General features: G+C 48.8%; 2 protein-coding genes across 6 annotated transcripts in view; one reads left to right on the top strand and one right to left on the bottom strand.

Moving 5' to 3' along the window:
• The window catches only part of PSMB7 (proteasome 20S subunit beta 7), a 63,166-nt gene extending 46,449 nt beyond the window's left edge, over positions 1-16,717 (top strand). Inside the window, exons 7-8 of the mRNA XM_077850624.1 lie at positions 13,376-13,527; positions 16,473-16,717. Of these exons, the coding sequence (XP_077706750.1) occupies positions 13,376-13,527; positions 16,473-16,584 (264 nt within the window). The 3' untranslated portion in view covers positions 16,585-16,717. The remainder of the gene's footprint in view (positions 1-13,375; positions 13,528-16,472) is intronic.
• Positions 16,718-17,732: 1,015 nt separating this feature from the next.
• The window catches only part of NEK6 (NIMA related kinase 6), an 83,071-nt gene continuing 74,502 nt past the window's right edge, over positions 17,733-26,301 (bottom strand). For all 5 annotated transcript variants that reach the window (XM_077850623.1, XM_077850619.1, XM_077850620.1 and 2 more), the window contains 2 exons: positions 22,610-22,723; positions 17,733-19,328 (listed from right to left, as the gene is read on the bottom strand). In XM_077850623.1, the coding sequence (XP_077706749.1) occupies positions 19,218-19,328; positions 22,610-22,723 (225 nt within the window). In that variant the 3' untranslated portion in view covers positions 17,733-19,217. The remainder of the gene's footprint in view (positions 19,329-22,609; positions 22,724-26,301) is intronic.

Here is a 26,301-nt window from a genome sequence, read left to right as displayed (position 1 = left end):
CTCCCAGACCCTAAAGACAGCAGATGTTGAATTGATACTCCAGCATATTTCACAGTGGTATGAAATATTAACATGGTTTATTATACTTGTATGGTGTGTGATATCAGAAAGGGGGAGGTGGGAGGTGGTGAGCATGTGGGTGTGCAAAGCAGCTATACGTTACACATTCGCTAATACACGCTCAAGTGTGATTAAGAATTGTAGGAAAGTTTCTTCTTTTTTTTTAAAAATGAAATAGCTCTATGGAAAAATGTAAAATAACACTTGGGGCTAAATATTTAAATGTGGCACCTGTATACATTTATGTTATATTTTCTGTAAATGAACATAAAATGGTAAACTTTTTTTTTTAAAGATTTTACAGAGAGAGGGGCAGAGACATGGGCAGAGGGAGAAGCAGCCTCCCCACAGGGAGCTCTGTGTGGGGCTTGATCCTGGATCCTGGGATCATGCCCTGAGCCGAAGGCAGACGCTCAACCACTGAGCCACTCAGGTGTCCCAAGAGTGGTAAACTTATATGAGATATTTAAATGTTAAATGGACCACTACTACAAGAGAAGGGGAACTTGAGCACTTGATCTGTATGTCAATAATTGCCGGCTTTCATGGGCTGGGAAGTTTTCCTGGGCTGCTGTACTATTTTTACCTTCTGATCTGGAACATATGGTAATTTAATAATGCTCCTATAATTTGCACAGGCAGAGAAGTTTTGTTTCACAGGTTTCATATATCTGTATCAACTCAAGGGGGAAACGTTGGGAAATACAATGTATCCAAAGCTCTGAATAAATGGAACTACCAATATTTGAAGGGATTAGCAATTTTTAAGAGACATAAGAGTAAAGTTGGCTTAGATGAGAGATTTCAAAGCCATTACTACAATTATGACAGGTTCTTTTTGTTTTTGTTTTTTTTGTGTCACAGTGTTGATTTTGCTAGCTGAAGTAAAAACTGTTCCAAAAATAGCCAAATGATTATGGTCAGAACGAACATAACCTGGATACTTTCTACTGTTATAAAGGCTTTAAAAAATGGTGCTTTCTCAAAGGCATCAAAATTGGCAAAGGCAGAAGGGCAGCAGGCTGAGAAACCAGAAGTTTCTTGGTACCTACATCACCAAAAGAACATCTTTTATATCCCCATTGAAGCATCATGGGAGCCTTTATATTATAAACTATTGAGAGGTGCCGATCATTCAGAGATTGTAAGGGTGGCCTGATGTTCCATTCACCTAAGTTGTACTGATCTCCAGTGGGGTGCCAAGGTCTGTGCCTTGTTGTGAGCCATGGTCCCTTCCTTAGTAACATTTACAAATTAGTGGGGCAGACCGGCCTACAAGCACCTACTGAGAGTGTGGTGTGCAGAGTCTAAGAGTGGTACATCTGTGGGAGGCACAGAGGAAATTGGTGGAATCCATCTGAGGACTTTGAGATGGCCTCAAAGTGCATGTGCCTCCTCGCTTAAATTTTTTTCTTTTTTTGTCTTGGGGTTTGAGGGAAGGGGTAGGACAGGAAGACTGCAGAAAAGGAGAGACCAAGGGGCATCATCACATCATGTACAAAGGTGCAAGGTGGGGGGAGGGGCTCCTCTCTAACTTTTACTTGGTTGTATAACCCTGGAAGTTTGGGCACCTGAACAAATTTGGAAACAGGAAAACGGAGCTCCAGACGGTGTCCAAAGTTGTCTGGGTGGTCATTTCCTGAGTCAGTGTGGCCTTTTAATTAGCATCTGCTCTTCAGTGTGGGATAAGGCTGAGCTTAGCATCCCTGTCCCTGCGTGTGAATATTTAGTTTAGAAAGCTGCCACGTTCCATTAGAGGTGGTTGTGTTTCGGCAGTGGGTGCAGGAGCTGTGTAGACTTTTCAAATGTCCTTTGAGATTTCCGTTGCAGTGTAATTGGGAGATGCTGGTACTTAGTGTGTTGTGCATGGCGGAATGTGAGCTTACCTCCTGTAATGAGACCCCAGCAGCATACCTCAGGAAGGGAGTTAAAGTTTTAACCTTAACAGATAATGTTACTTGTGGGTTTCTGTGAGGTAATTTATACTCCTCTCCCCTAACCCTGAAATGGTATAGAAACAAAAATAAGAAAATGATATGAAGTTGTGCTAAATTGATATTTTAAAATTCCATCTAGTAGTACAGATTTTGGAAACTATTTGCAATGGACAGCATAGAGAGCACAGTCACACCTGGAGTCATTGTCAGCCTGTCATAATGTCAGAATCTAGTTTTTCTAAACTTGGAACTGTGACGATACAGGGATATTGAAAAGATTTAAGGGTACATTAACTTTGGCTCCTTGACAAATAAATACATTGGTTTCTTTTAACTAAGCTAAATTGAATTAGGGTGACAGAGCAGCAAAAACGGCGTGATGGAAAGTGCATGCATAGTCTTTGAAGAGGTCTGAACATGAAGATTGATTTTTGCCTCTGGTGTAGCCCCTGTAGCCTCAGTTTATAAAACCTAAAACTCATTCACAACCTGGGTTTGAGCCAGTACTTGAGGGGATTGTTAGTAAATTGCACTCTGGCTTAATAAAAGTTTGTTCTCTTATCCACTGACTGCTTCTTGCCCCAAAATGACAGAAGAAAACTAAAGTACACTTGGCTTTCTTGGTCACTTTTAGTTAAGATTTATAATCCACAGATGGCCTCATGGGAAAATTAAGTGGTATCTTTTTTATTGATATACAGGGTGGCCTAAAAACAATTTGACTCATTCTGTTTGCTGAGAGGTTTTATCCATGTAGGGAAATGCAAATATTTGAATGTAGTACTGATGCAGTGAGGTGATAGGCTGTTGGTTCGGGGTTCGATGAGCATACAGTCTGTATTAGAGAAATCCATCAGGATGCTCTTGGTTTTACTGTTAACAAACATGATGAATTGGTGGAATGATTGAGCAGCATTATGTAAGCCTTATATTTGCATCTTTGAAGAATTTTAGAGGTTAAACATTTTAAAAAGGTAAACCCATGAGTGGGTTTCATCAGTTACACCTAAGGACCAGACAAGCATCATTAGTGATTTTGGAGACTAGTTGTATGGAGGTTCTCTTGTCCTGAGTGAAAAAACAAAACATGGACATGTGAGTCAGACAAAACCTTAGAATCTCAGGCCCTCCAGTTGTTGGCCATGTGCCTTTGGATTAGTCATTTTCCCTCTTTGAGCCTTTGTTACCTTGATTTGTAAAACGGATATACAGGTTGTTCCTGCATTAACGGGTTATTTAGAATAGTAAGTGGAAGAATGTACTTGGCGCAGTGCCTGCACATAGTAATGTAGGTTCTTTTTCTGTCTTTTAGGATAATATTTCTAATGAAATATAATAAGTGAAAATGTGCCACTTAGTACAGTTCTTATTGGCATGGCAGTAAATTCTGTATGGAATGTGTTCATATGAACACAGGATTTTACGGCATCATTTTGAATTTCATTTTTAGTACAGGCGCTACACTCATAATTGATTTGCTTTGAATTAGGGGTTGAGAAAACAGAGTACTGAGTTATGATCAGTTGTCCGTTGTGTTGGTAGTTCTGCAAGAATTAGCCTTCTGGTAATGGCGTTTGTGAATGGTAGAGAAAGAAGAGAATTGGATCAGGCCAGCACCCATCGTGGATTTGTCATATACCGGCACTGTGCTAGCAGTTTCTGCTGTGCGTAGAGTGCGCTTTATTTAATCCTCTTGACCACCCCAGTGCTAGATAGTTTCAGGCCTCTTGTGCAGATGAGGAAATTGGGACTTAAAAATGTTGACTTTACCACCAGGGTCACATAGTTCCTAAGTAACAGGACTTAGATCTCCTGGGTCTTCATTCTCTTAAATTCTTTGCTTCTGCTGCCTCCCTCCTCCCCTCAACCCCCACCACTGCGGTCATATTGTGGATATATCCATCAGCTCCAGAAGTTTCTTTATGTCCCTTTGGAAGGCTCCCCCCTTTTTCCCAAGAACCTTACATAACAGAGAGTATCTGAAGGCTGTGTGTGCCCCGAATCCCAGGAAAAAGTGATCAGCCATGGCCTCGTGGAGAAGTGTCTGAGTGGGTAGCTCCATGATCTCCACTCCCCTCTTTCCTCCTCTCCTCCCATCTGCTCTCTGCTTTACTTAGGTCTGTTCACTTCAACTTTCTAATAAGTTTACTTTACACGTGGCCAAACCCTCACGACCATGATTTTCCCTTAGAACTTCCTTATTCTTTTGGCTCTTGCCCCCCACAGTTAATTGACCCCTTATACTCTTTTTATCACACTCCAGAGGGCAGACAGGCATGGGTTGAGAGCCCCTGCCACCAATGAAATGGCATTTACAAGTTGGCAAATGTCCTCCTCGCTTAAACAACAGCTTTCACTGGTTCTGCCTTTATCTTGTCCATTCTCGGTGATACCTGTTAGGGTGCCTACTGCAGAAGCTTACCAGTGTTTAGAATATATAATTAAGTTAATCATTATCTCCTATCCACTTACCAGAAAAACAGCTGCCAAGAAGTTATAAAGGGCCTTTCTATGATGGCTGAGTTGGTTGAGAGTGGGGTCAGTGCCGGTGATTGACATTGGAAGTCCAGGCGGCACCTCTCCTTCCTATCCCCTGCACTCCCACCTGACCCTCGCTGCTGCCTGGCCACACCAGCCTCCCGGGCCTGTTTATGGTCCTCCTCCCAGCCAGCTGCCACCATCTCGCTGGGAACGTTGTAATCACCTGCTCTCCTCTATCTGCTTTTGGCTTCTCCTCTCTTGCCTCCAGGTTGTACCTTCATAAAGCACAAACCCAGCTACATCATGCACCAGCTTAAAGTTCTCCACTTCCACCACCTCGCGATGCAGGGCCCTTTATGGCCCATGAGGTTCTCTGGTACTCAGCCACGCCTTTCTCCTTCCTGTTGTCAGTTTTCCTTCTTCCGTCACTTCCATCCCTTGGCTTGGCTACCATTTACTTATATGTCAGGATTCAGCCTTGTCTTCGTCGGCTGCGCCCTGTGAGCCCTTATACCCTCTAGTTCTAGCATCAGGCCTGCCTCTTGTCACCTCTCACCGCATTGTGGTGAGCTTTTCTTGTTTCCCTCTTGGACTCCACACTCTCTGGGGCAAGCTCTTTGTTCGAACCTTATTCCCAGTGTTTATTTAGCACAGTGGCTGCAGAGCATGTTCGTATCAGAACATTAGTAGGTGTTTGCTGAACTAAACTGACCTGTACATTTCTTTCAGGGGTTTTGCATCATGTGAAACTTGCCTCGTATGTGGTCTTTAAACTTCCTCAAAGGTGCTCTGTACTTGATGGATCTCCTTCTAGTCCTTTTTAGTCCTCGTGAGGCTGTAGAAGCAGGATCATGCAATGTAACATTCCCCGCAGTAACCTTCCCACATGTGCCCAGCTCTCGGCAGTGCTTTCCATCCCCCAGATGGGAGTGTGGCTCTTTTTTTTTTTTTTTTTTAATCTTTGTTGTTACCCAAGAAACATTCACTTCATTTTTTCCCCTCTGTTTTCATCTCCAGGAATTTATTGGCAGAGTTATCACTAACCACTGGAGAGACAGAAATATTATGAAGATCTTATTTCTACCTGGGGCAGCTTGGTTTTCATTTGGTGGATTGTTGAGCATACTTCTTACGTTTTATTCAAACCTAGTCTTGTTTTTTTCTCTGATTATATTTGATTCACTGCAGCTTTGGAGATATATATTTGTATACACATATGCTGTGAACGCTGATTTCTTCTTACGGAAAGCAGTATGTTCCTGTCTCTCTTGGTCCTTTTCCTTCTGGAAGCTTAGATGTTCTTCCTCCCATTCGCTGTCTCAGAATCCAGCAAGACCTCTTCCCTACCACCAGCTTTCCTGTGGCAGGATAGGAAGTGGGCTGTGGTGAGGCAAGGCACTACCCCGGCACTGATCCCTGATGCCCACTCCCATAGCTGTGTGCCTTCAGTGTGCCAGCAGCCTTCCTAAGAGCCTCAGGCGCCTCTGCTTACAGGTGGTGATGAAGACTTAGTAAGGCATATACGCGTTTGGCTTAGGTCTAGCGGATGTGATGGGTGCCCTGGTTCTCTTACACCCTGGTGTCTTCCCTTCTCCCATAGAACTGGTTCACGGTTCTGATTGTAAAGTCTGTGTGTTGGGAACATTCCCGTCCCTTTGTTCTCTCAGCAGCCCCTGGACAAGCATTATCCTTGTTCTTCTAACGGGTACCCCGTGGCTCCCAGAGCTCAGCGCCATGTCCATCAGTACTCCACCTGTCTTGAGCTTTTCTTTTTCTTTAGCGGCTGTTTCTGGCTCATGGTGGTTCAGCAGCCTCAGACATCTCCTCTCCTGGCCCTGAGTTATAATTAGGCATCCTTTAATGATTTGGGATGGGCCGAGTTGGCAGTGCGTTTTTGGCGATTCCAAAGGGTGAACACCCTTTCCCATCTCTGCTGAAAACCCCTTAGACCACTCCAGCACTTATAGCAGGTTTGTCCTTCCTTATTTGCATCATTCAGATCCTGGGTGCCAGAAAAGCTTTGGGGGAAAGAAGTGGCACAGCCCTCTAGACCCTGAAGACGCAGTCTCTACCTCAGTCCCCACTCTGGGCACCCTCAGCACCAACTGTACCTCAGTACACCTAACCATTCCCCAGGGGTTCACACAGGCAGGCCGTGTTTACCCAGACTGCTCAAGCCAGAACCAAAACTCAGACACCTTTGATTTTGTCACACTGCTCAGCCTGAAAAAATGTTAAATTAACCATTTCCACTGTAAAATATGTGGCCACACATGGGATACATTATGTGTGTTACAGAGTGCAGGAAGCATTCTGCTTGTGGGGGGACTGTTTTAAACACTTTTTTGAGCTCTTTAAATATTATTCAACCATCAGCCATAAATGACTCCTCCAGGCCGCATCAGTGGTATAGGCAGAACACCAGCATGTCCACAGGCTGCTACAGAACACTATGTTTAAACCTCTTCTGTGCAGGTGTTTACCTGTCTTGGAGTGCTGTTGCTCCCTGGTGCCCTTTTGGAAACACTCCTTTTGGCATGATCTGTCTCGTAACTTATTTCATCTTTCAGGTTGGCAAAGCCATGAATGCATTTGAAGTTGTTGTGTCATGTTATCATTTGTTGACATCCACGCCAAGCCACGTGCTAGCTGCCTAGGGTACAGGGATGGAGAGGGGGTGGTTTGGGTCCTCTTGTTAGAGCCCAAACTCTCATCGCACCCAGACTTTTAATCCTCTGTGCTGCAGATCATCAGAGCAATCACATTTTTTGCTGTTTTAGATCAAAGTGACAAAAGATAATGCAGGTTTTCCAATACGAATATGGACTGCTTCAGTTTTCAGTGGCTAACGTCCTTAGTTTTTAGGAAACTTGTGAACCAAATGGTCCTTGTAGATTTTGCAGCTACTGGGAAAACTGATGGGAGGTGTGAGAGGGTCCTGCTGTGATGCCACCCCCATCTCTCTTTCCTTGGAGCAGAGGTAGGAGAGCTACTGTCCCCTGATTCCTGGCATGCTGGTGGGATAGAAGGCAAAGGGATGAATCTGCAGTGCCCCAGAGGACAGCAGAACCAGGGGAATTCTGTCCTTCGTGAAAAAGGCTATTTCTTCTTTTTTCAGTTCCTTTAATGTCAGTGCCTCAGCTACATATATGACTATTTCCAGCAAATAACCAATTTTCTTTTTTAAATTCTTGAAAAATTTTTATTTTTTTAATTTAATTTTATTATTATTATTTTTTAAATTTATTTATTTATGATAGTCACATAGAGAGAGAGAGAGAGAGAGAGGCAGAGACACAGGCAGAGGGAGAAGCAGGCTCCACGCACCGGGAGCCCGACGTGGGACTCGATCCCGGGTCTCCAGGATCGCACCCTGAGCCAAAGGCAGGCGCCAAACCACTGCGCCACCCAGGGATCCCCTTGAAAAATTTTTAGATAGAGGTCAGTTTGTTTCAGATGACTTGCCATACACACGTGTTTTCACAATCCAAAGCTGTGTATCTAAAATAGTATGTTAGGTTTTCCATTGAATGCATATTTAATTTTTTGTCTGCCTCTGATGTAAGTAAAACGCTGTTTGGAATGCATAACTGAGTGGTGGAGCATAGAGGGTTTATTTAAAGAGTATTAACTTGATACTGAACTGTCCGGGGTGCCCAGTGGCTGGGCACCTACATTTTACTCTGGTGACATTCCTCATCTAAAAATCATTTAAGTGAGAAGAGAAATTCGATTGTAGCTATCGAAAAGAATAATGTACAAAAGTTTCTTTGCAGTACTATTTTGGACCTGCACCATAGTGGATGCCGAGGTAATCTATCAGTTTGTGAGTGTCTACAAAATGCAACTCTCTAGATAACAGGTTTAAAGTAAAGATTTAATACAGTCTCCATCTCCTATGATGTTGCAGTGACAGTTTAAAACTCATTCTCTAAATCTCAGCAGACTTTATAGCTAGCAGTGGGCCAATATAAAGTTTAATAGCATTACAACACATAAATCATCTTTTAAAGATGCTACTAGTAGCTCCAATATTAAATGCAGACAATCGCCTGTGTTATAAATAATTTATCAAACACCATTTCAGATTAGCCTTCCATGCTGAGTTATTTATTTTAGCCTTTTCTGTACGATTCCTAAGGCACTTTTTGAAAGATCCATTACTGGTCAGTTTAATGAACTTGGGAGTCTGTTTTGTCCCCTCAAGCACTTGGGTACAGCTGTGGTGACCATTACATGGCCGACGTGGACCTCTTTGTGCCTTTTACAAGTGCTGCCCATTTGTCATGTAGCGGTAAATGGAGCTGCACATTGGAGTCCAGGGACACATTGCACGATGCAGTGATGGAGACAAACAGATAGCTCTATAAAGTGCTGCTTGTCACAGCTGACTTGTACTACAGTACATCACTCTTATTGTAATCTCATTTAAGAAGCAGGGGTGGCCCGGGGGACTGATATTCCCAGTTAGTTTGGTCTTTGTAGCCATAAAGCAGGAAGTGCTCCTTTTATATTCTCTGAACTTTTAGGGAGTATGCCTTTTGCTTAGATTAATTATTATAGGAACTTCTTCACAGAACTGTGGGCAGATTTGTCAGTGGGTTTGCTTGGATCTTCCTGGCCCGGGGTTTCTGTTACAGGCAGTCACTACTTCGAGGTGAATTTTGTCTTAGCACTTCCAGGAGCCCTCTGGCTTGCTTTAATAAAGAAGTTACCTTTTATTAAGCAACATCTATGTGCCAGGCACTATAGTAGGTGCTTTCTGTACCTTATTTCTAATTCTCACAGCAGTCCTTTGGTAAATCCTGACTTATTGTCACTATACTACAAGGGAGGAGAGTGAATTTGGAGAGAGGAAGTGACTTGCCTAAGGTTGTACAGCAGTAAGTAGGAAATGGGATTCAGACCTGGTCTGCCTCCACATCTTCCTGGTGAACTTTTAATCACCAGGTGGTGGTGTTTTGGTCGAGGGTCTCAAAGTAAAAGCCACTGGGATGGAGGGCCATTTTTCTGGTAGCCAGGATGAGTCCTGCTGGTCTGTATGCACATTGAATCGATGGCCCCTTGTGACTAGCAGCGTAAATCCATGAGCAGCTGGCCAGGGGAGGACTGCAGCCTGGCAGTGGGCAAGAGCATGGCACCTGGGTCTGATCAGCTGGGGCCACAGGTAGCAGCTGTCCCCGGGTCACCCTGCAGCTTCCAGAAAAGGGAGATGCAATTTCCCTATGAAGAATGAATCCTAAAGGAAGGAACAGTGCTTCCTACATTTATTGTGGGCCAGAGACAGATAAAAATGTGCTGTTTTCCCCACCTCTTGCTTTCAGTTGGTGGTTCTTCTCAGTGGTTTTCTTAAATATTTGTTAGAACGTGTTAAAGACAAGAGTTGTTTAATTGTGAAACTCCACTCTAAAGAAAACACAGGATGAATATGCTCAGTAGCATATTTGCATATGTGTCTAGAATTCTGAGTGTGGAAATAATGGTGGTAAAAGACTGTGTTTGACATACGAAGCGTTTCTTGGAACATAGTAGGTGTCTCTAAATATTTGCTGAAGACACTAATGAGTAATGAGTAGACAGGAGAGGCTTGGTAAATTTTCACTGTTTGCCTTTTGAGGGTTTTTGGTAGGGGCAGGGGATATGTGAAATAAGACATGGGTTGTTTTTGGGTTTTGTTTTTTAAAAAGAGCATGTGCAGGGAAGGGGAGAGGGAAAGAGAGAATCCTAAGCAGGCTCCATGCAAAATGCAGAACCCAATGTGTGCTCATGACCCTGAAATCAATCGAGACTCAAATGCTTACCCAGCTACCCAGGTGCCCCAAAACATAGGTTTTTTTTTTTTTTTTTTTTTTTAAGATTTATTTATATGAGAGAGAGAGAGAGAAAGAGAAAGAGAAAGAGAAAGAGAAAGAGAAAGAGCTAGCCAGGGGAGGGAGGAGGAAAGGGAGAGGGAGAGAGAATCTCGGACAGACTCCCTGCTGAGTGCAGAGCCCATGCTGGGCTTGATGTCATGACTCTGACATCATGACCTGAGCTGAAATCAAGAATTGGATGCTTAACCGACTGAACCACCCACGTTTCCCAAGATACGTGTTTTTAATATTAATCGCTGCCATGTTACATTGTAGAAAGTGGTGATCTGTGGGCAAGTTGGAAAATACAGTGCTCCCCTGTCCCTGTTACAGAAACAACCATCAGAGGAACTGCCCATTGGCCCAAAGACTAATTGGCAACCACCATCCTTCTCTTAAACTTGCTCAGGTTCTGAAGATCCTAGGTGATTAAGGAGGGACATACCCTAAATCAGGGACCTGCTGTCCACTGTCCCCAACTCACTAAGAAGCCTCCAGTTGAGACAGGTTTCTTGTGAGCTGGTGTGGTACTGTGGCATTCTGGCTCTGGAGCCCAGTGGACCGGTTTTAATTTACTGTTTACTAGGTGACTTTGGGCAAGTCCTTCACTCTCTTAGCTATAGTTTCTGACCATACTAACTTCAGAAGATGGTTGAGGGCAGAGGTAAAAATGATCATCAATATGACTAACTCGGTACTTACAGTAGATGCTCAATAAAGTGTCAGGTTCATTCCATTTTATAACATCTTCAATCCTGTGTATATGAAATGCGAGTAGAACTGGAAAAAAAATTGGAGACTTGTGAGATATTCTTCCTTAAGGAATTATCTTCTCTGGAATTGGGGAGGAAAGGAATTTAAAAGGTCTGTCTGTCCATATTTTAAAAGTCCTTTACACTTAAAAGCACATACAATAATTTTATGAATAAACCAAGCTATACAGAATACTTCACATTTTTTTAAGTTTTAAAGTTCATCTATTCACATTTCAGAATATTTGCAACATAGAGGAAGATTCACATGTGATCTGTGCACTGTCAGCATTCTAGTTATCTATGGGCTCAGTTTCATTGATGGACATTAGGTATGCCACCTGATATCATGTGTAGATCTCCATTTCCTCAGAGTCTTCCCCCATCCCCATCCTCAGACACACAGTGATTTGGGAAATTTAAATCTTCAGTCCTAAGTACTGCCAGCAGGGTTTGTGACATCCGGTAGCCACCAGCAGCAGTAATGAGAAAAAGCCATGATGTTGGCATAGGAAGAAGAGAGGGTGGGTGAGGAGCAAGGGAATAAGGAAGGTGCCCCTACACAGACACAGGCCCACACAAACCTGGAGTCATTTAACAAGAGAAATGGGTTGGAATGAGGCTGTGTTTGTTAAGTTACTGGTTGAGTTTTGCTGTCTGTATGGTAGCAGCAGCCATCTCCAAGATGGTTTCTTTGCTTCCACCTGCAGCACTGGCTTTTGGCTTGTTGGGAGCTTCAGCAGAGAATTCCTGATGAGAGGATCCTGTTTGGATGAGTTCTCACTGGGCCGTATAATCACAGGAGAATAACCAGCTCCCTTGGTCCAACATTGGTACCACTCAGGAAATGAAAAAAACTGGTGGGATAAAGACCAGAATAACCCCCTTGCTCCTACTGCTGGGTTGCTGAGGATCCCACTTCCAAGCAGAGCCTTCTCTATCCTTCTCTGAGTCTGTAGAGGGCACTCATGTCACTGAAATCCCACAGCCAAAAGTCCGCAAATCTGCCCTTTGGTGATCTCAGGCTGGACATTGGTAGGGAGTTAAGTTTCTCAAAGGGTGGTACTTAGATGACCTCTTTAGTTCAGCTTGCATGTTTGTGGAATCTCATGTGCTAGTAGATTGGAAGGTGCAGCACGAGTTAGAGTCTCTTCCTTGGGAGAATGGTTTATTTTCTCCTTGCTGCCTAACGAGCTTTGTACTTGGTGTTCTCCAGGTCCCACCTTGTTGCTTCCACTACCTGCCTTTGGTTTTACTGCCCTGTTTTGTGCGTGCCTAGTGCATGGCCTCTCAGCCCTCCCTGAAGCTTTGCTGACCCAGCCCATGTTCCTTTTTAGTTATCCATTAGCCCTTATCATACCGCATCATAGTTACTCGGAGACTTGTGAGATATTCTGATACCCCTTCCCTGCTTGGACCTAAACTACAGAGCAGAGACCTTGGGGCCTTACCCATCGCTGTAGCCCTACCTCTTAGCATAGGGTCTGACATGTGAAAGGCCTCTTGAAAAAGAAATAAATTAATCTGCTTTTTCACAAGTAACTGTTGGTGACTTAGACTGGCTTTTAAAAGGAGAAGGAGAAGAGAGAATGATTGAAAGAAGTGAATCACTTCAGTGAACATGGAGGCTCTCTAGTAGAAGGCAATAGATTCACTTGGGCAAGAGGTCATGCCCTTGGATTTGCCACCATCTTTCTCCCCTGATAATTGACTTTTTCATTATGTAACCTGGAAGCGGTTCTAACCATTGCACATTTTTGATCAGGGGTTAGCAAAATGCAACCTATGGGCCAAGTCTGGCTCTCCACCTGTTTTTGTTAATAAAGTTTTATTGGTACACAAGCCACATACATTTGTTTATATATTGTCTCTGGCTGTTTTGTGCTACTGTGACTGAGTTGAGTAGTTATGACAGAGACAGTATATCTACAAAGCCTAAAATATTTAATACCTGGCCCTTTACAAGAAAAGTTTACTGACCCCTGCTTTAGAGGACAAATTGTTTCCTGTCCGCCCAGAGTCCTCAATCATGTGGTGATTTTCTGATGTGAAGCAGTGTGTTGAAGAAGGGGCACATGCATAAAGGGTTTACCTGGTTCCTGAACTTACTTATAGCTGAGGAACCTTTGGCAGATTGTTCTGGTACTGAGATCCTTTTCTTCATCTATAAAATGGGCATTGAAGACATCTACCTCACTGGTGATTCTGTGCACTGTTTGTGAGAGTACTTTGTGGCTGTCAGAGCAGCCCTTCAATCGACTGTGGACATAATCGTTGCCATTCTCTTTCTCAGGAAGAGGAAGCCAAGAAGCTGGTAAGTGAAGCCATTGCAGCTGGCGTCTTCAACGACCTGGGGTCTGGAAGTAACATTGATCTCTGTGTCATCAGCAAGAGCAAACTGGACTTCCTCCGCCCGTACTCGGTGCCCAACAAGAAGGGGACTAGGTGAGTAAAAGAGATGAGATCCTGCCTGCATCCCCTGCCTTCCATGGCTGCTCCTGATCTCTCCATGGCACTGAGACAGGGTTTTCTTGGTGATTACCCCTGTGACGGAAGTCCAGTGTCCTCAAGCTGAACTTACACACAGACCTTTGAGTCCTTTATGCTTTATGTCCATAATTTGCTTTATGATTTGGGCTGCTGTCAGGTGTACAAAAGTGATTTAACTTGTAAAATGTTGATGGGAGAGGTGGACCAGAGCCTAGGAAAGAGTCCTAGCCTGGGAGTTTCAGGGGAGAGGTTTGAATTGCCTGCTGTTCTTTTCTCTAATCTTAAAGAATCCCCTGAATTCTATATAAAATTCTCTGAAAAGCATTTTTCAGGGAAGCCAGCCCATAGCTTTTCTGAGTGGTCTAAGAGTCCTAAGCAGTTATAAACCATTGGTTAGGAATCCCCAAAAGTTAGCCTAGGGAGCTGCCTGGTGCCTCCTGCCCTCCAGGGAGCCGTGCTCTTTGCCCGCGGCACCTGCTCAGCAGGCACTGTGTCTCAGCGGTGCAGCCCAGGCTCTGAGTGGGGGGACAGGGTTCTAGCCCCATTTGCTGAATAGAACTGGAAGGTTTCCAGCCCTTGTGGCTGGTGTGTGCAGATGAGCTGCTCATTTGCAGTCTCACGTGGTGGTTTGGCCGTCCTCTGGCTCCTGACCTCTTCGCGGGCCTCAGCAGCTCAAGATGTTGCTCTAAGCTCTACTTGCAGCCACATTCATGTGAATGTAGCACAGCAAGCACATCACCTTCTGGTTTGCCTCCTTTAACTCTCCCTACATATACCCAACTTCCAAACCATAGGAGTAATGCCAAGGAAAGAGTGGAACATTGAGAACCGGCACTGTGCTCAGCATTGTGGGAACTCAGTGTGCTCCCAGCAGGGTAGGATCGCTCAGCAGCAAAGAGTTCTGGCTCAGGGGTTGGGGCAGTGTCATTGCCTGACATGGTGGCTTTGGGCCCGTCAGTCTCTTTGTCTCTTAAATGATGGGAGCTAGCGTAGGTGATCTGTAAACAACTGTGGCATTCCTGGACTTTGAGCAGGAAAGGAAACCACCTTCCAGGCTTGAGGCTGTATGGGGGGAGCAGACTTTGCCAAGCTCCCAACGTCCTGTGTCTCCCAGTATTTGCAAGATGCTGCAAGAGCTGAGAGTTTGGGGAGGGGGAGGTGGTCATACTCCATCCAGACGGAACAGTGTCCTGGGTGAGGATTCTGGGAGCCAGGTTTGAGCCACTGAAAAGTAGTATTTGTGTAGGACAAGGAACCTGTGCTCAGCAGTGGCACATCTAAATTCTTTGGGACATTTTTACTCATCTGTAAAGGAGACTGTAAACACATAAGAACAGAAACAAAATAACCCTGTTGCTAGTTATAAAAACTCCGTGAAATGGTATGAAGGAGGCATAGCCCCTGGCAGGTGTGTGCAACCTGCCCTGTGGACAGAGCCACTCGCTCCTTGTTGCCTGGGCACCTCGGCGGGGGCGAGGTGGCAGTGAGCCCAGCAGCGACACGCTGGAATCTTATGGTCATCCTTTCTGCCAGTGGCTGACTGGTGGGGGGACGGAGGCATTGCCCAGAGTAGAGGAACCTTTTCCAGAATGGGCAGTTGGGGTGGGAGCAGAGCTGGTGGCCTGGGAAGGCGTGGACTCTCAGTTGGCTCCTGTGCTGCCAGCCCTCAGCAGCCATGCTTTGCAGAAGCTTTCCCTGCATGCTGATACCAGGCACCCATAACCCAGGACAGTGAGGAGGCTCCTGTGTGTCTAAGCCTCCCACGGATGCTGCAGTTCAGGTGAGTTGAGCACACAGGAGCCACGTGGGGCTCCGGCTCTGAGAGAACAGGCCACCAAGGCACCAGTCTTGGGGGAAGGAGCCACATCTTCATGCCAACAGGGGAGGGCTGGGGCACATCTTGAGCAGGTGTTATTGCTCCGATCCTTTGAAGAGTGTGTGGTGGGGACTGAAGGGTTAGCAGAAATGAGGCCAGCCATTCTTCGTTGCATGAGCTCCTGAATTTATGCAGAGCACTGATGTCGCCCACTTTTTTCTGCTTCCTGCTTCCTATTTGAGCACCAGTGCCCATTTAAGGGGATGATGTTCAAGGAGCACGTGGTCATGGCATAGCTTGCTGCCTTCTGTAGTCCTGCCAGATTGACAGGAATAATGTCCCAGCTGGGGAAAGACCAGAGAACAGTTGGATTTGTATTGCTGTTTGATGATACTGTAATTCCTGGCCCCAATGTGAGAATTAGCAGCGCAGATGTGGCTCTTACAGACTGCTTGTGCTCTGAGAAACCATTGTCAAGAGTCACTCCGAGAGTTGTGGGGTGTGACATAGTGGGGACCTACCACGCCGCTGCAGGGAGCAGCTAACACTGCTGGAGGCTCGAGGATGTTGTTGGAGTGACAAGGCCAGAGTCTAGCTGGGGGTCATTTTTATCCTGTTTTTGCTTCCACATATTTCTAGTGTTTCAGGTAACAGTTAGTCATCCTTGTTTCTACACAAGAGAAGGGTGACGACAGCTTAACAAAAGGGTCCACTTTCTGCTGATCCTAAGAGGTGCTTTGGGGCGGGGGGGGGGGGGGGGCGGAGGTTGAAGCTTGAAGGCAGATGACCAAGTGCTTTTCAGCATCTTCTGGGGAGGGTAAGGTGGCACCCCATTAAGTGCCAGGTGCTCTGCATGAACACTGATTGCACACATCCACCAGGCATCCCTGATTTGTAGCCCTGGAGTACAGAGGAGAGCGAGCCTTGGGCAGTTGAATCCCCACCAAAGCTACAGAGCTGGGGACCAGGAGAGCTAGGCTCTTGAGTCCAGTCCTGCTTGCTGCCTTGCCTGAGTACTTGTCTCCAGCCCTCTGTGCAGCCCCTCAAAGGGATCCTAACTCTGCCTTTGTTTTTCTCCCATTAGGTTTGGCCGGTACAGATGTGAGAAAGGGACCACCGCAGTCCTCACTGAAAAAGTCACCACCCTGGAGATTGAGGTGCTGGAAGAAACAGTTCAGACAATGGACACTTCGTGAATGGCATCTGTGGATGGATGGTTACTGCTCTACAAGATTGGGGTGCGGGGGGACAGTGGAGGCGCCCCCCTCAGACCTTCATTTGGCAGTGTCTGCTGAATGAGACCCAATAAAACATGAAAACCAGATTGAATGGCTGAGGTATGGAGGTTGTGTGGTTTTTTGGCCACTAAGGCTTATTGACCTGCCCCACCCCCCTTCAGGCTATTAATCCCTCCCTGGGAATCCATCTGCGTTCACACAGGTGTAAGAGCAACATAACTCTCCTAAAAGCAGGGGAGGGCTGGTCTGTTGTGGAAGTCAGATGAGCCTTTCTGTCCCCTCCTTGTGCTAATCTTTTCTCTTTGTTCAGGGTGGTCCCAAGTATTCTTGTTTTGTTTTAAGGTGAGGGCGGTGTAGCCTTTACCCCAGCAGCCAAATAGGAAAGAAGTCGAGATGTCAGGTCTAAGTAGCAAGGAAAAAGCAGGTTAGGTGGACAGTTTGCTTTGCCGTAGCTGCATAAAACTGGGTGAACTGCACGTTCGCCAGTTTTACAGAAGTTGGAGGAACGCTTTGGGGCTGCTTGTAATAATTAGGATGCCGTCATTTCACAGGCACCCAGGCCTAGTGAATGGGTGAGATTTCACGCCTCCAGAGGGTCCTGGTAGGCAGAGTTGCTCTCATGGTGTCGAAAGTAGATGGTGTGCAGAACGCAAGTTCACCTGTGTCTGAGGTAGATCCTGCCACAGATGACACAATAGAGGTTCTAAGAGCTATAAGCAGAATATGTGCCCAAAAAATCGGTGTGGAATCAGAAGAACTTTCAGTAGTAAGTGCCTGGCAGGAGCTGGGGCCTTGACTCTCCCCTAGAGAGAGCATGGCTGGGGAACACCAGAGAGTCCCTACACCATGGTCCCAGGGTGAACCCCCTCTTAGGGCAGCCTCCCTTGTGACAACTTCAAGGAGTGGGGTAGGGGAAACAGTGGGATTATTTAGGGCAGCAGCTTGGCTGACGGTAACCAAAATTATCTGGGGAGCTTACAAAAATTCCAAGATTACACAGAATGTCTGGGGCCTGCGAAATTATGTTTTTAAAGGTGCCTGGGGAAATTGTGCTGCAACACGAAGCTGTTTTAAAGTTATCCGTGAATTATACTCAGTCACAGAAATGACCCCTCTTCCCCCATTTTATTTCCAACATGGAGAACAAGAACAAAGCAGAGGTTGCATCTGAAGAAAATGTCTCAAACCCGACAGGGTTACAGTAGAACAGAGTTCACACATGGAAACAGAGCAGTGGCCCAGCCCAAGTCTTTTGTCCCCAGAGGGGCCTGGGCCCCTGGTCAGCAGGCTGGCTGCAGTCAGAGCACCTGACCAGAACACTGAGTAGGCGGGCATGTCTCTATCTGAGGGCTGAACTGTCACCAAGTCAATGGGTGACAGATACTTAGACCATTTGAGGATTAACTTGAGTAGAAAAGCAAAATATTTCCTTCAGAGCTTGAGTTTTCCTTAAGTTCACATTTATAAATTAGTCTTCACAGTTAATCCTATTTGGGAATAAGAAATAAGTGAACATAGTTCTGGTTTCCTATGTATAATACAGTTGTACGTTAATTCTTGACTTGCATGGTCCATGGACTTCAGTTTCGTGAAGGGGTGAGTGGCTATGATTTTTGGATCATCTACAATGTTCTTGGTTACTCGCGTACTTTATTTTCAATTCTGCCAGCAACGCTGAAGGTAGATACTATTAGTCCCATTTTACAGATGAGGAAACTAAGGCTGAGAGAGTTGCCCAGGGTCATGGTAGGTGGCTGCAGAACCAGAACTTACACAGAGAACAGCCTGAGGGCACATTTTATATTTCTAGGTTTTGGATCCCATGCTTCCTTCCCACAGAGGAGAACGCTTAACACTGATTGTTAAATGAACTGCCAGCATTTCCAGCAGGTGACGGAGTGCCTGACCTGCCTGGGACAGAGCAGGTATTCAGGAGAAGAGGGCTGAGCGGCTGCATGGAAAACACACATGGCTTTCAAAATACTATCTGCCTCTGAAACTCTGTGCCAGATGCTGGGTTCTCCTCATCGTCATTCATCAAGTTATAAACATGGATAAAAATATTAGAAAGATCTCCACTCTACTTTAAAAAATTATTTCCATTTTATCCTTTTACAACAGAGCAAGCACACAGCTTGATTTTTTAAAAAAGATTCTAAGCTAAATTGAACTTGCTACTAACCATTTTGAAAGGCTCACTACAAATCACACAGTCTCCTGCAATTCTCCTGTTCTTAGAAACCTTGACAGGTCACTGAAGGAATTATCCTGAAGATTCACATTACGATCCAGATACAAGGGTGTGTGTGTCAGTGGCTCGCCGAACCACCCACCCTTGGTAACAACCCAGCTGAGATTGTCCACAGACAGTTTAAAGAAAGGACTTTCGAATGTGACCACCAGTTAACGTGTGACTGGTGCCCCTCCCCCCAGCTGCTCTGCTTTCAGCGTCTGCGTCAAAGCCCGGCCCCCTCAGGAACCTGCCGAACCCTCTGGTCTTAGTTGGTCTAGGCTACCAGGCGGCCACTTTGGAAAGAAGACTCAAGTAAGGCAGAGTGGTGCGGCTCTGATCAGGCCCGCTGCGCCCATGTTCAGGTGCTTGAAGTCCACACGTGCATCTGTTTGGCGACCTGGTGCACATATCCGATGTCCGGTCTCTGGTTGGGGTCAGGGTAGATGCACATACTGACCAGTTCTCGTAACTATAAGGGAGAGAACGGCAGGCGTTATTTTTAGGGAACCAGCCTTGCGGAGATGGGTGCCAGCACTTCCCGTGCATTAACCCATTCGGCCCTCATGGCGACCCAGAGGGGACACTGGCACTTAGGGCGAGCGATGGGTGTGCAGTCGCAGCCACTGGGAGAGCCAGGGCCATTCCCAGGCCTGGCTGGCCCCAGAGGGCCACACTTCGAGACCCTGTGAGTACGTTCAGACAATTGTGAACTTCAACGGCCCACGCTAGTGTGTGTGTGTGTGTGTGTGTGTGTGTGTGTCTGCCTGCCTGCTGTCAGGCATGCAGATACCAAACCAGAGGACAAAACTCAAGGCAAAGGCTTATTGATCATAATAAATGCATTAACATGCAGCAGGGCTGCCGTCTGCCCACCCCCTGGCCTCTTTATTGTGCTCATGAAAGACGGAGCTTTTAATTATACAGACACTGAAGGCTGCCCCTGCCTCCGGGCGGGGGAGGGGCGCCTTGAGCCTCTGATCGCCTCCATTCTTCTGATAGCCAGAGTGCCAATTATTTTAATGGTAATTAAAATAATGACCTTAAAAAGCCTACATCTTAACTTGCATCACTGGGCTCACTGCAGTTTTTTCCATTTAAATACCTGGTGCTGCAGGGGCCTCATGGCCCTGCGGGGTCGGGGGCAGCAGCAGGGACAAGGGTTGGTCCTCAATAAGAGGGCTTGTGGACTCAGTGCCGTTCTCGCTCGTTCTGCTCGGGGAGCCTAGGGAGGGTGGAGGGGTCGTGCAGGGGGCCCTGAGGCTGCGGGACCTGCTCCATGTTTCACACCTGAGGTGTTGCAGGTTGCAAACGAGGAACCTCCCTCTGGGCCCGGGCCGGCATTGGGAGCTTCCCTCCAACCCGCCTACACCTTTTCGGGATTCCACTGCTTTATGAACACTGGGAAGCCCCTGGACAGGCAGGTGCAGCCGAGCCTGTGGCCACTGGAACGCTCCTGCAGTCTGGGGTTGCCCATGATGAGACAATACTTTTAAGAACCTTACAGACCCTTCCAGTATTCAGGGGAAGGCAGCAGTAGTTGGCCTCCAACAAGTTAATGTACCCAAGAAAAGCGGAGGAAGGTAAAGTCATTGTGAGTCCCAATTACTCAGTGAGCAGACTATGCGGTTGGCAGTAAGAGCATGTTTGAAAACTTCCGAAACCCAGAGAAACAAAAACAAGTGTCTTTTACACCCATTTCTAAGAGGTGATGTGAACTTCAAAAGCGAAGTAGTGCCGAGCAACTCCAGTGCAGAGAAGCACCTCTCACTGCCTAACACACAGCCTAGAAATGCTGGACACAACTGGTGAAAGCTGGATGCTCTGGGGAGCACAAGGTCACAAAGTTGGAGTGACTGACTCAGGGGAGAAGGGGGCTGAGGGCTTTACCCAGATTCACTTCATTTCAGCCTCTCTGTAGGGCAGAGATTACAGTTCCCATGTATGGGTAGGAGACAAGCAAAGTTTTGATTTGCTCCAAGTCCAAGCTGCTTCTAAATAGTACAGATTTTCCCAATTGAAAAAATGAGAAAAGAAAAACCAAATGCAACTATTAACTTGGTGAAGAAATCTATTACTTGACCTTTGTCCTCTGCGAGTCTGCAGAGCCAGTAAGTGTGGCATTAAGTACGAAGGCTGCCAACAGAAAGGGAGCTGATGACCCTTCTGGTTGGCCTGCCTGGACACAGCATTAGAGCTCTTTGGAAGACCTGGTCTCTGCAGCCCAAGCCCCTGGTGGACGAGAGCTGCTCCTTCCAGAGCCTTCGGAGCCTTCAGGACTGGGGACTGTAGCAAGCTACGCAGATGGCACCTCAGCCCAACTGAACAACCGGCTATGAAGAGCTGTCAAGAAATAGGACGGCAGGGACACCTGGGTGCCTCAGCAGTTGAGCACTTGCCTTTGGCTCATGGTGTGATCCCGCGGTCCCAGGATCGAGTCCTGCATCGGACTTCGTGCAAGGAGCCTGCTTCTCCCTCTGCCTCTGCCTCTCTCTGTTTCTTATTAATGAATAAATAAAATCTTAAAAAAAAAACAACAACAACAAAAACCAGGATGGCACAGTGGCTGGGTGCAGAATCACTGGGTTCAAATCCTGCCTTCACCACCTGTGATTTACATCACCTTGGGCAGGTTACCTTAACCTTAAGTTACTGAGCCTTAAATGGCTCGTAAATGTGAGCCATTATCAGGATACTGTGGCCTGTGGTCCTTGCACGGTAGGGAGGTCTCAGAGTCCCCTTCACATCTGCTAGTGTTGCCCCTGACAGAAAGAACGATGATAGCTGGCACAGAGCATTTACCCTGAGCCAGGCCCTTTGTTGCACGTGGTGTCTACTTTTGGTGGCATTGGGGTAAATGTTCGCCTGGTGCCGAACTGAGCACGTCCGTCACATGTATTATTTAATCCTTACACTGACCTCGGGAGGTCACCTCTAGGTTATCCTCATGTTACAGCTGAGGGGACTGCGACTCAAAAGTTTGGCAACTCCCCCAAGAAGAGGGAAGGGAGTACGTAGATATACACATGTCTACACTCTTGGCCAGGCTGTATTGTAAACCTACCATCTGCACATTTTATCCACCAAGGTGAAATATTAGCCCTATATTCAAGAAGATGGAACTGAGGGAGGGACACGAAAAGACAGCTAGTAGCCGGCATGGACCCAGCGCCAGACCCATCAGCCTGTGTCCAGAGCCCTGGTACCCAAAGTAGAACGCTGAAGGTAAAAGCCCAAGGTGTGACTTAAGTCCACGACAGCAAGGAGAGCCGTCTGCTCGCCATGGTTTCCTGGGCGTGGATTGGCAGCCAGCGGGGGTCTGGGGCGAGCCCGGGCCCCACCACCTCCTGCCTCGGCGGCGTCTGGTTCCTGTTGTCTGACACCACAGGGAGCCCGTATCTGGGACCTGCAGCAGTGAGCCTTGCACTCGAGCACCGGGGTTGGGAGCCAAATGGGCAGAAGTGTGCCAATGGGGCCTCACTGGCCAGCTCCTCCTGGTTTCCGTGCCAGTGGGCTGGCCACAGACTGCTGGGGGGGGGGGGTCCACCCTGGTGTCTGTGAAACCTCTAGCAAAATTAATCTACTCCCCGCCCTGGCCTGCCCCAAGTGACTTTCCCAGAAATCTTCCTTCCTTTCTCCACCCAATTAAGTGAACCCAAGCTCAACCCCACAGCCGTGGCATTTTGGAAATCCCTCTCCTCTCCAGCCACTGCTGGCCACCAGGCTCCCCAGGCCTGGTGGCAGCAAACTCACCTTCTCAGAGTAATGTTCTCCAGGGAGAGGCGGGTAGTCACATTGCTCGATCTTCTGGCAGAGGGAGAAGAGGTTCATTTTATCTCCGTAGAAGGGGCTCTGGAGAGCTGCCATCTGTAAGGGGGGGGGGGGGGGACGGGTGAGAAACAGGAGTGCGCAGCCTCAGGGTCCAGGGGTGAAAGGGACACTCCTTCCCTGGTCCTTGCTGAGCCTGCCCAGCAGGATTTCCTCAAAACTCTGGGGGAGCTGGGATGCAACAAAGTAGCAGTTTTAACACAATCCTTGTCACAAGCAAGTTAAAGAGCACAAGGTTTCAGAGACCAAACTTTAAAGGCCACGAGGAAGGAGAGGGAGATGCAGGCACAGCCCACCTCACGCCCCAGCGCTCGAGGGCCGGTCCTGGTGGTGCACACAGCAGATGGGGGAACAGGCTCTGCTCGCTGGGATGCGTGCCTGGGCCCAGCAGGCTCTCTCTGCTGCATTGTCTTCTATTTCTAAGAAGCAATTCCAAAGACACCCAGGAGAGGATGTCTAAGTCATACATTGAGGAAATTACCCAAGGACTAGCATTTTGGGGGTGGGGAGGTGAGGTGAGGCATTTCATTTTTGGTTTTCATTCTGCTGTCTGCATTAGCCCACTCCAGAGCTGCTCTCCGAAGGCCTGCAATTCAGGGCAGCGGCTGGTGTCCCGGAGAAGCGAGATGCCCAGACACCATCGGGGAGGCAGGTGAGTAAGAAGGCCGGCCACCTGGCCAGCCCAGAAGCAGGGGCCCGGGACCCTGTGCATCACAGAAGCTCCGGGGCGGGAGGGCAGCCAGCCCCTGGTTCTGCAGCCAGCCACAGCCGGCCCAATTCCCAGTTCTGTATTCTCTTGCTGTGCGTCTGGCCTCTGGTTTCTTAGTCCGTAAAATGGGAAATCTCCACCTGCAGGGTCGCAGTGAGGCCTCGCTGGCACAGGAGGCGCCACAAGCTGGGCTGTGGCCACCCGTGATGAGGCCACTTGGCACGGCTCCACCTTGGGGTCCTGGGAAAGGAGACGACGAGATGGTGGCCCAGTGGGGTCTTCCCCAGTCGGGGAACTACCAGGCTTCCCCTGTCTGGAGGGGACCCGGCCCCCGCCCCGTCACACCCAGCGCTACTCGGGGTTCGCGGGAGCTCTGGGGCGGCTGTGTCCAGCAGCCGAGTAGCAGCCCAGCACAGTGCCTGCCGGCCCCATCTGCTGATTAATCCCTAATGGGATTCAAGTACTTCTTGTCACTCCCGCTCACTGTTGCCTGCTGCCAAAAGATGGCCCAACGCCTCCTGCTAATGAAGTGCCGTCGGGTGACTGTGCCTGCCTGTCTGTCTGGCCTTGGTTCCCTTCGAGGAGCCGGGCTGCCCAGGCCACTCCGCACAGACTCTTTGGCCAGGGGTTCTGGGGCTCTGGCTGTGAGGGGGCAGTGGGCGACCGCAGCGGGCAGGCCAGCAAACCCCATCCCAAGGCGGGGTGGAGCCCGCGGTGCGGGGTTTACGGGTGCCCACCAGCTTTAGTGCCGCTGTCTGTCCCCAGCCTCTGTTGGCCTCTGTGGACAGCTCTGGGGGCCCCAAGAGCAGGGCCTGCCTTCTCTGGGAGGGCCCCCGGGCAGCATCCTTGGGTTTCTGGAAGGCCTTCAGGGACACGGCACAGCGTGGCCCGGAGACTCTGTGGTTTCTCTGACCCAGGCCCAGGAGTCAGCCCGGAAAACCACCTGTGGCCCAGGTGCTTTCAGATGGGCGTTCAGGGACAGCCTCAGTGCTCCCCGTCACCCTTCCTCCCCTGACCAGGGACTCCAACCCGTTCGAGGACGATTGGGAAACCCATACTTGCAGGCAGGCTACAGGGAGTGGCCCTGGCACTTGGCAGGGAAGGCCGAGCGCGTGGAGCCCTGCCCGCTGCGGGTCCCACCGGCCTGGCGGGGAGCTGGCTTTACCAGGGTGCAAAACGGCATCACGCAGGAGATGCATTTGCAATAGTTCAAGTGAGAGCCTCGGGTGCAAAGGGTTAATTGGACAGCTTCAAAAGGCCATCTGTTGCCACAGTGGAGAGCAGCTGAGGCTCCGGGGCGGTCACCTGGGGGTGATCGGAGTGCCCTCCGAGTCGTGGCTGGACGATTAAGATGGGTTTTCCTGGAAAGTGTTTCTGTTCAGAGTAGAGAGAACATTTAAAACGTCGGCCCTGGTTTCTTCACGAGTCGGGCCCGGGAGGGAGACTGACCAATCCTTTCAGCAAGCCCTTCGGATCTGCACACACCTTGCCATTTGGGACTCCAAAAGGGCCCCGCAGATGGGCAGGGGGCGAGCCCCGGACCACCATCCCCTTGAAAGCGTTCCCCCCGCCCTCCGGCACGTGCCCGTGCTGTCCTCAACAGGGTCCGCAGAGGGACCTGCCCGGGGAGCCCCCCTCCCCTCGATGACTGCGGCTTCTCCACCCACCAGGCAGGTTCTGGTGGCAGCAGAGACCTGCCCGTTGCCCCTCCTGCTGCCGGCCGTGGGCCTTCCACCCAGATCAGGGCGCTGGGCTGTGACGGAACCTCTGGGGCCGCTTGAGGTGCTGGGATTAGCACGATTACCCCGAATGACGAGATCCTCGCACCCGCACCGGACGACCGCCCGCCTCTGCCCGGTTGCCGCGGAAGGGGACTGTGGGGCCGATCCCGTCTGCCTCGTTCGAACTGCCAAGGGCTGTGGCGCTCAGCGCTGCTCCTCAAATACAGAACTTTTCTTCTCTGGCATTATCGGGATGACACCCAGCCAGGAAAGTGGGAGAGTGCGGGCGCCCGGCCCTGCCAGGAGGGCTCAGGGAAACTGGTGTGTGATCTGAGATGGCAGAGGGAGGAGGGGACTCTGACTTGAGAGGTGACAGCAACTGCTGTTGACTCCTGCCCTGTTGGGGCCTCAGACAGCCGTCCTGTCACCTAGGATCTCCAAAGCCCACCCCAGAGTGAAGGCTGCACCCAGAAGCCAGGCACCAAGGGGTCTGCAGCCTGCTCCCCCACGAGCCAAAGGGTACCACACCTTTCTCTGGGTAGAGCCAGAATTCCAAACAGGATCCTGTACTAGGGGCGGGCAGCCCTTAGTCTGCGTCCCTCACTGCTTTCTTGCTGGGTCCAGTCCCCCAAGGCTGCTGTGAGAAGGTTCCCTGCCGAGGATCCCGGGGCTGGTGCTGGACAAGCCAATTCCTTCGGCTCCATGCTCAGAGCTGAGCTCTCATGTAAATAAAACTGCGGAGCTGGCACACCGGGTGCCCCCATGAGGCGTGCTGGGTAATGAAAACAAAGTCCTGGGCCTTCTGACAGGGCCAAGCTCCAGCATCTCTGCTGGGGGGCGGGCTCCCACCACAGAGGGGGGCGCTGCAGTGGCTTAGGACTCCCCACAACCTGGCCTTCCTCCCCTGGGACTCTGGGCTGGGGCCCACAGCCCCTTCTCCACGGCACTTAGGCCCCCCCAAGCACGGAGTCACCAGGGAGAGGGGGACTGCCCGCCCCTCCCCGCCGGCTCGGGAAGGCCCGCACGTCCTGCCCTGCCTCTGGCCAGGGCCTGTCCGCAGAGGGTGGGCTCTGACAGGCAGCCTGGGGACCAGTGCCCATCTTGGCCACTTCCTTGTTATGAGACCCTGGGGAGTCACTCCGCCTCCCTGAGTCTGCTTTCTCCCTTATGACAAGGCTGGGACCGGC

The sequence above is a fragment of the Canis aureus genome, chromosome 16 (genome assembly GCF_053574225.1).
Source record: "Canis aureus isolate CA01 chromosome 16, VMU_Caureus_v.1.0, whole genome shotgun sequence".
Taxonomy (NCBI): Eukaryota; Metazoa; Chordata; class Mammalia; order Carnivora; family Canidae; genus Canis; species Canis aureus.
This window is presented reverse-complemented; position numbering and strand designations above follow the sequence as displayed.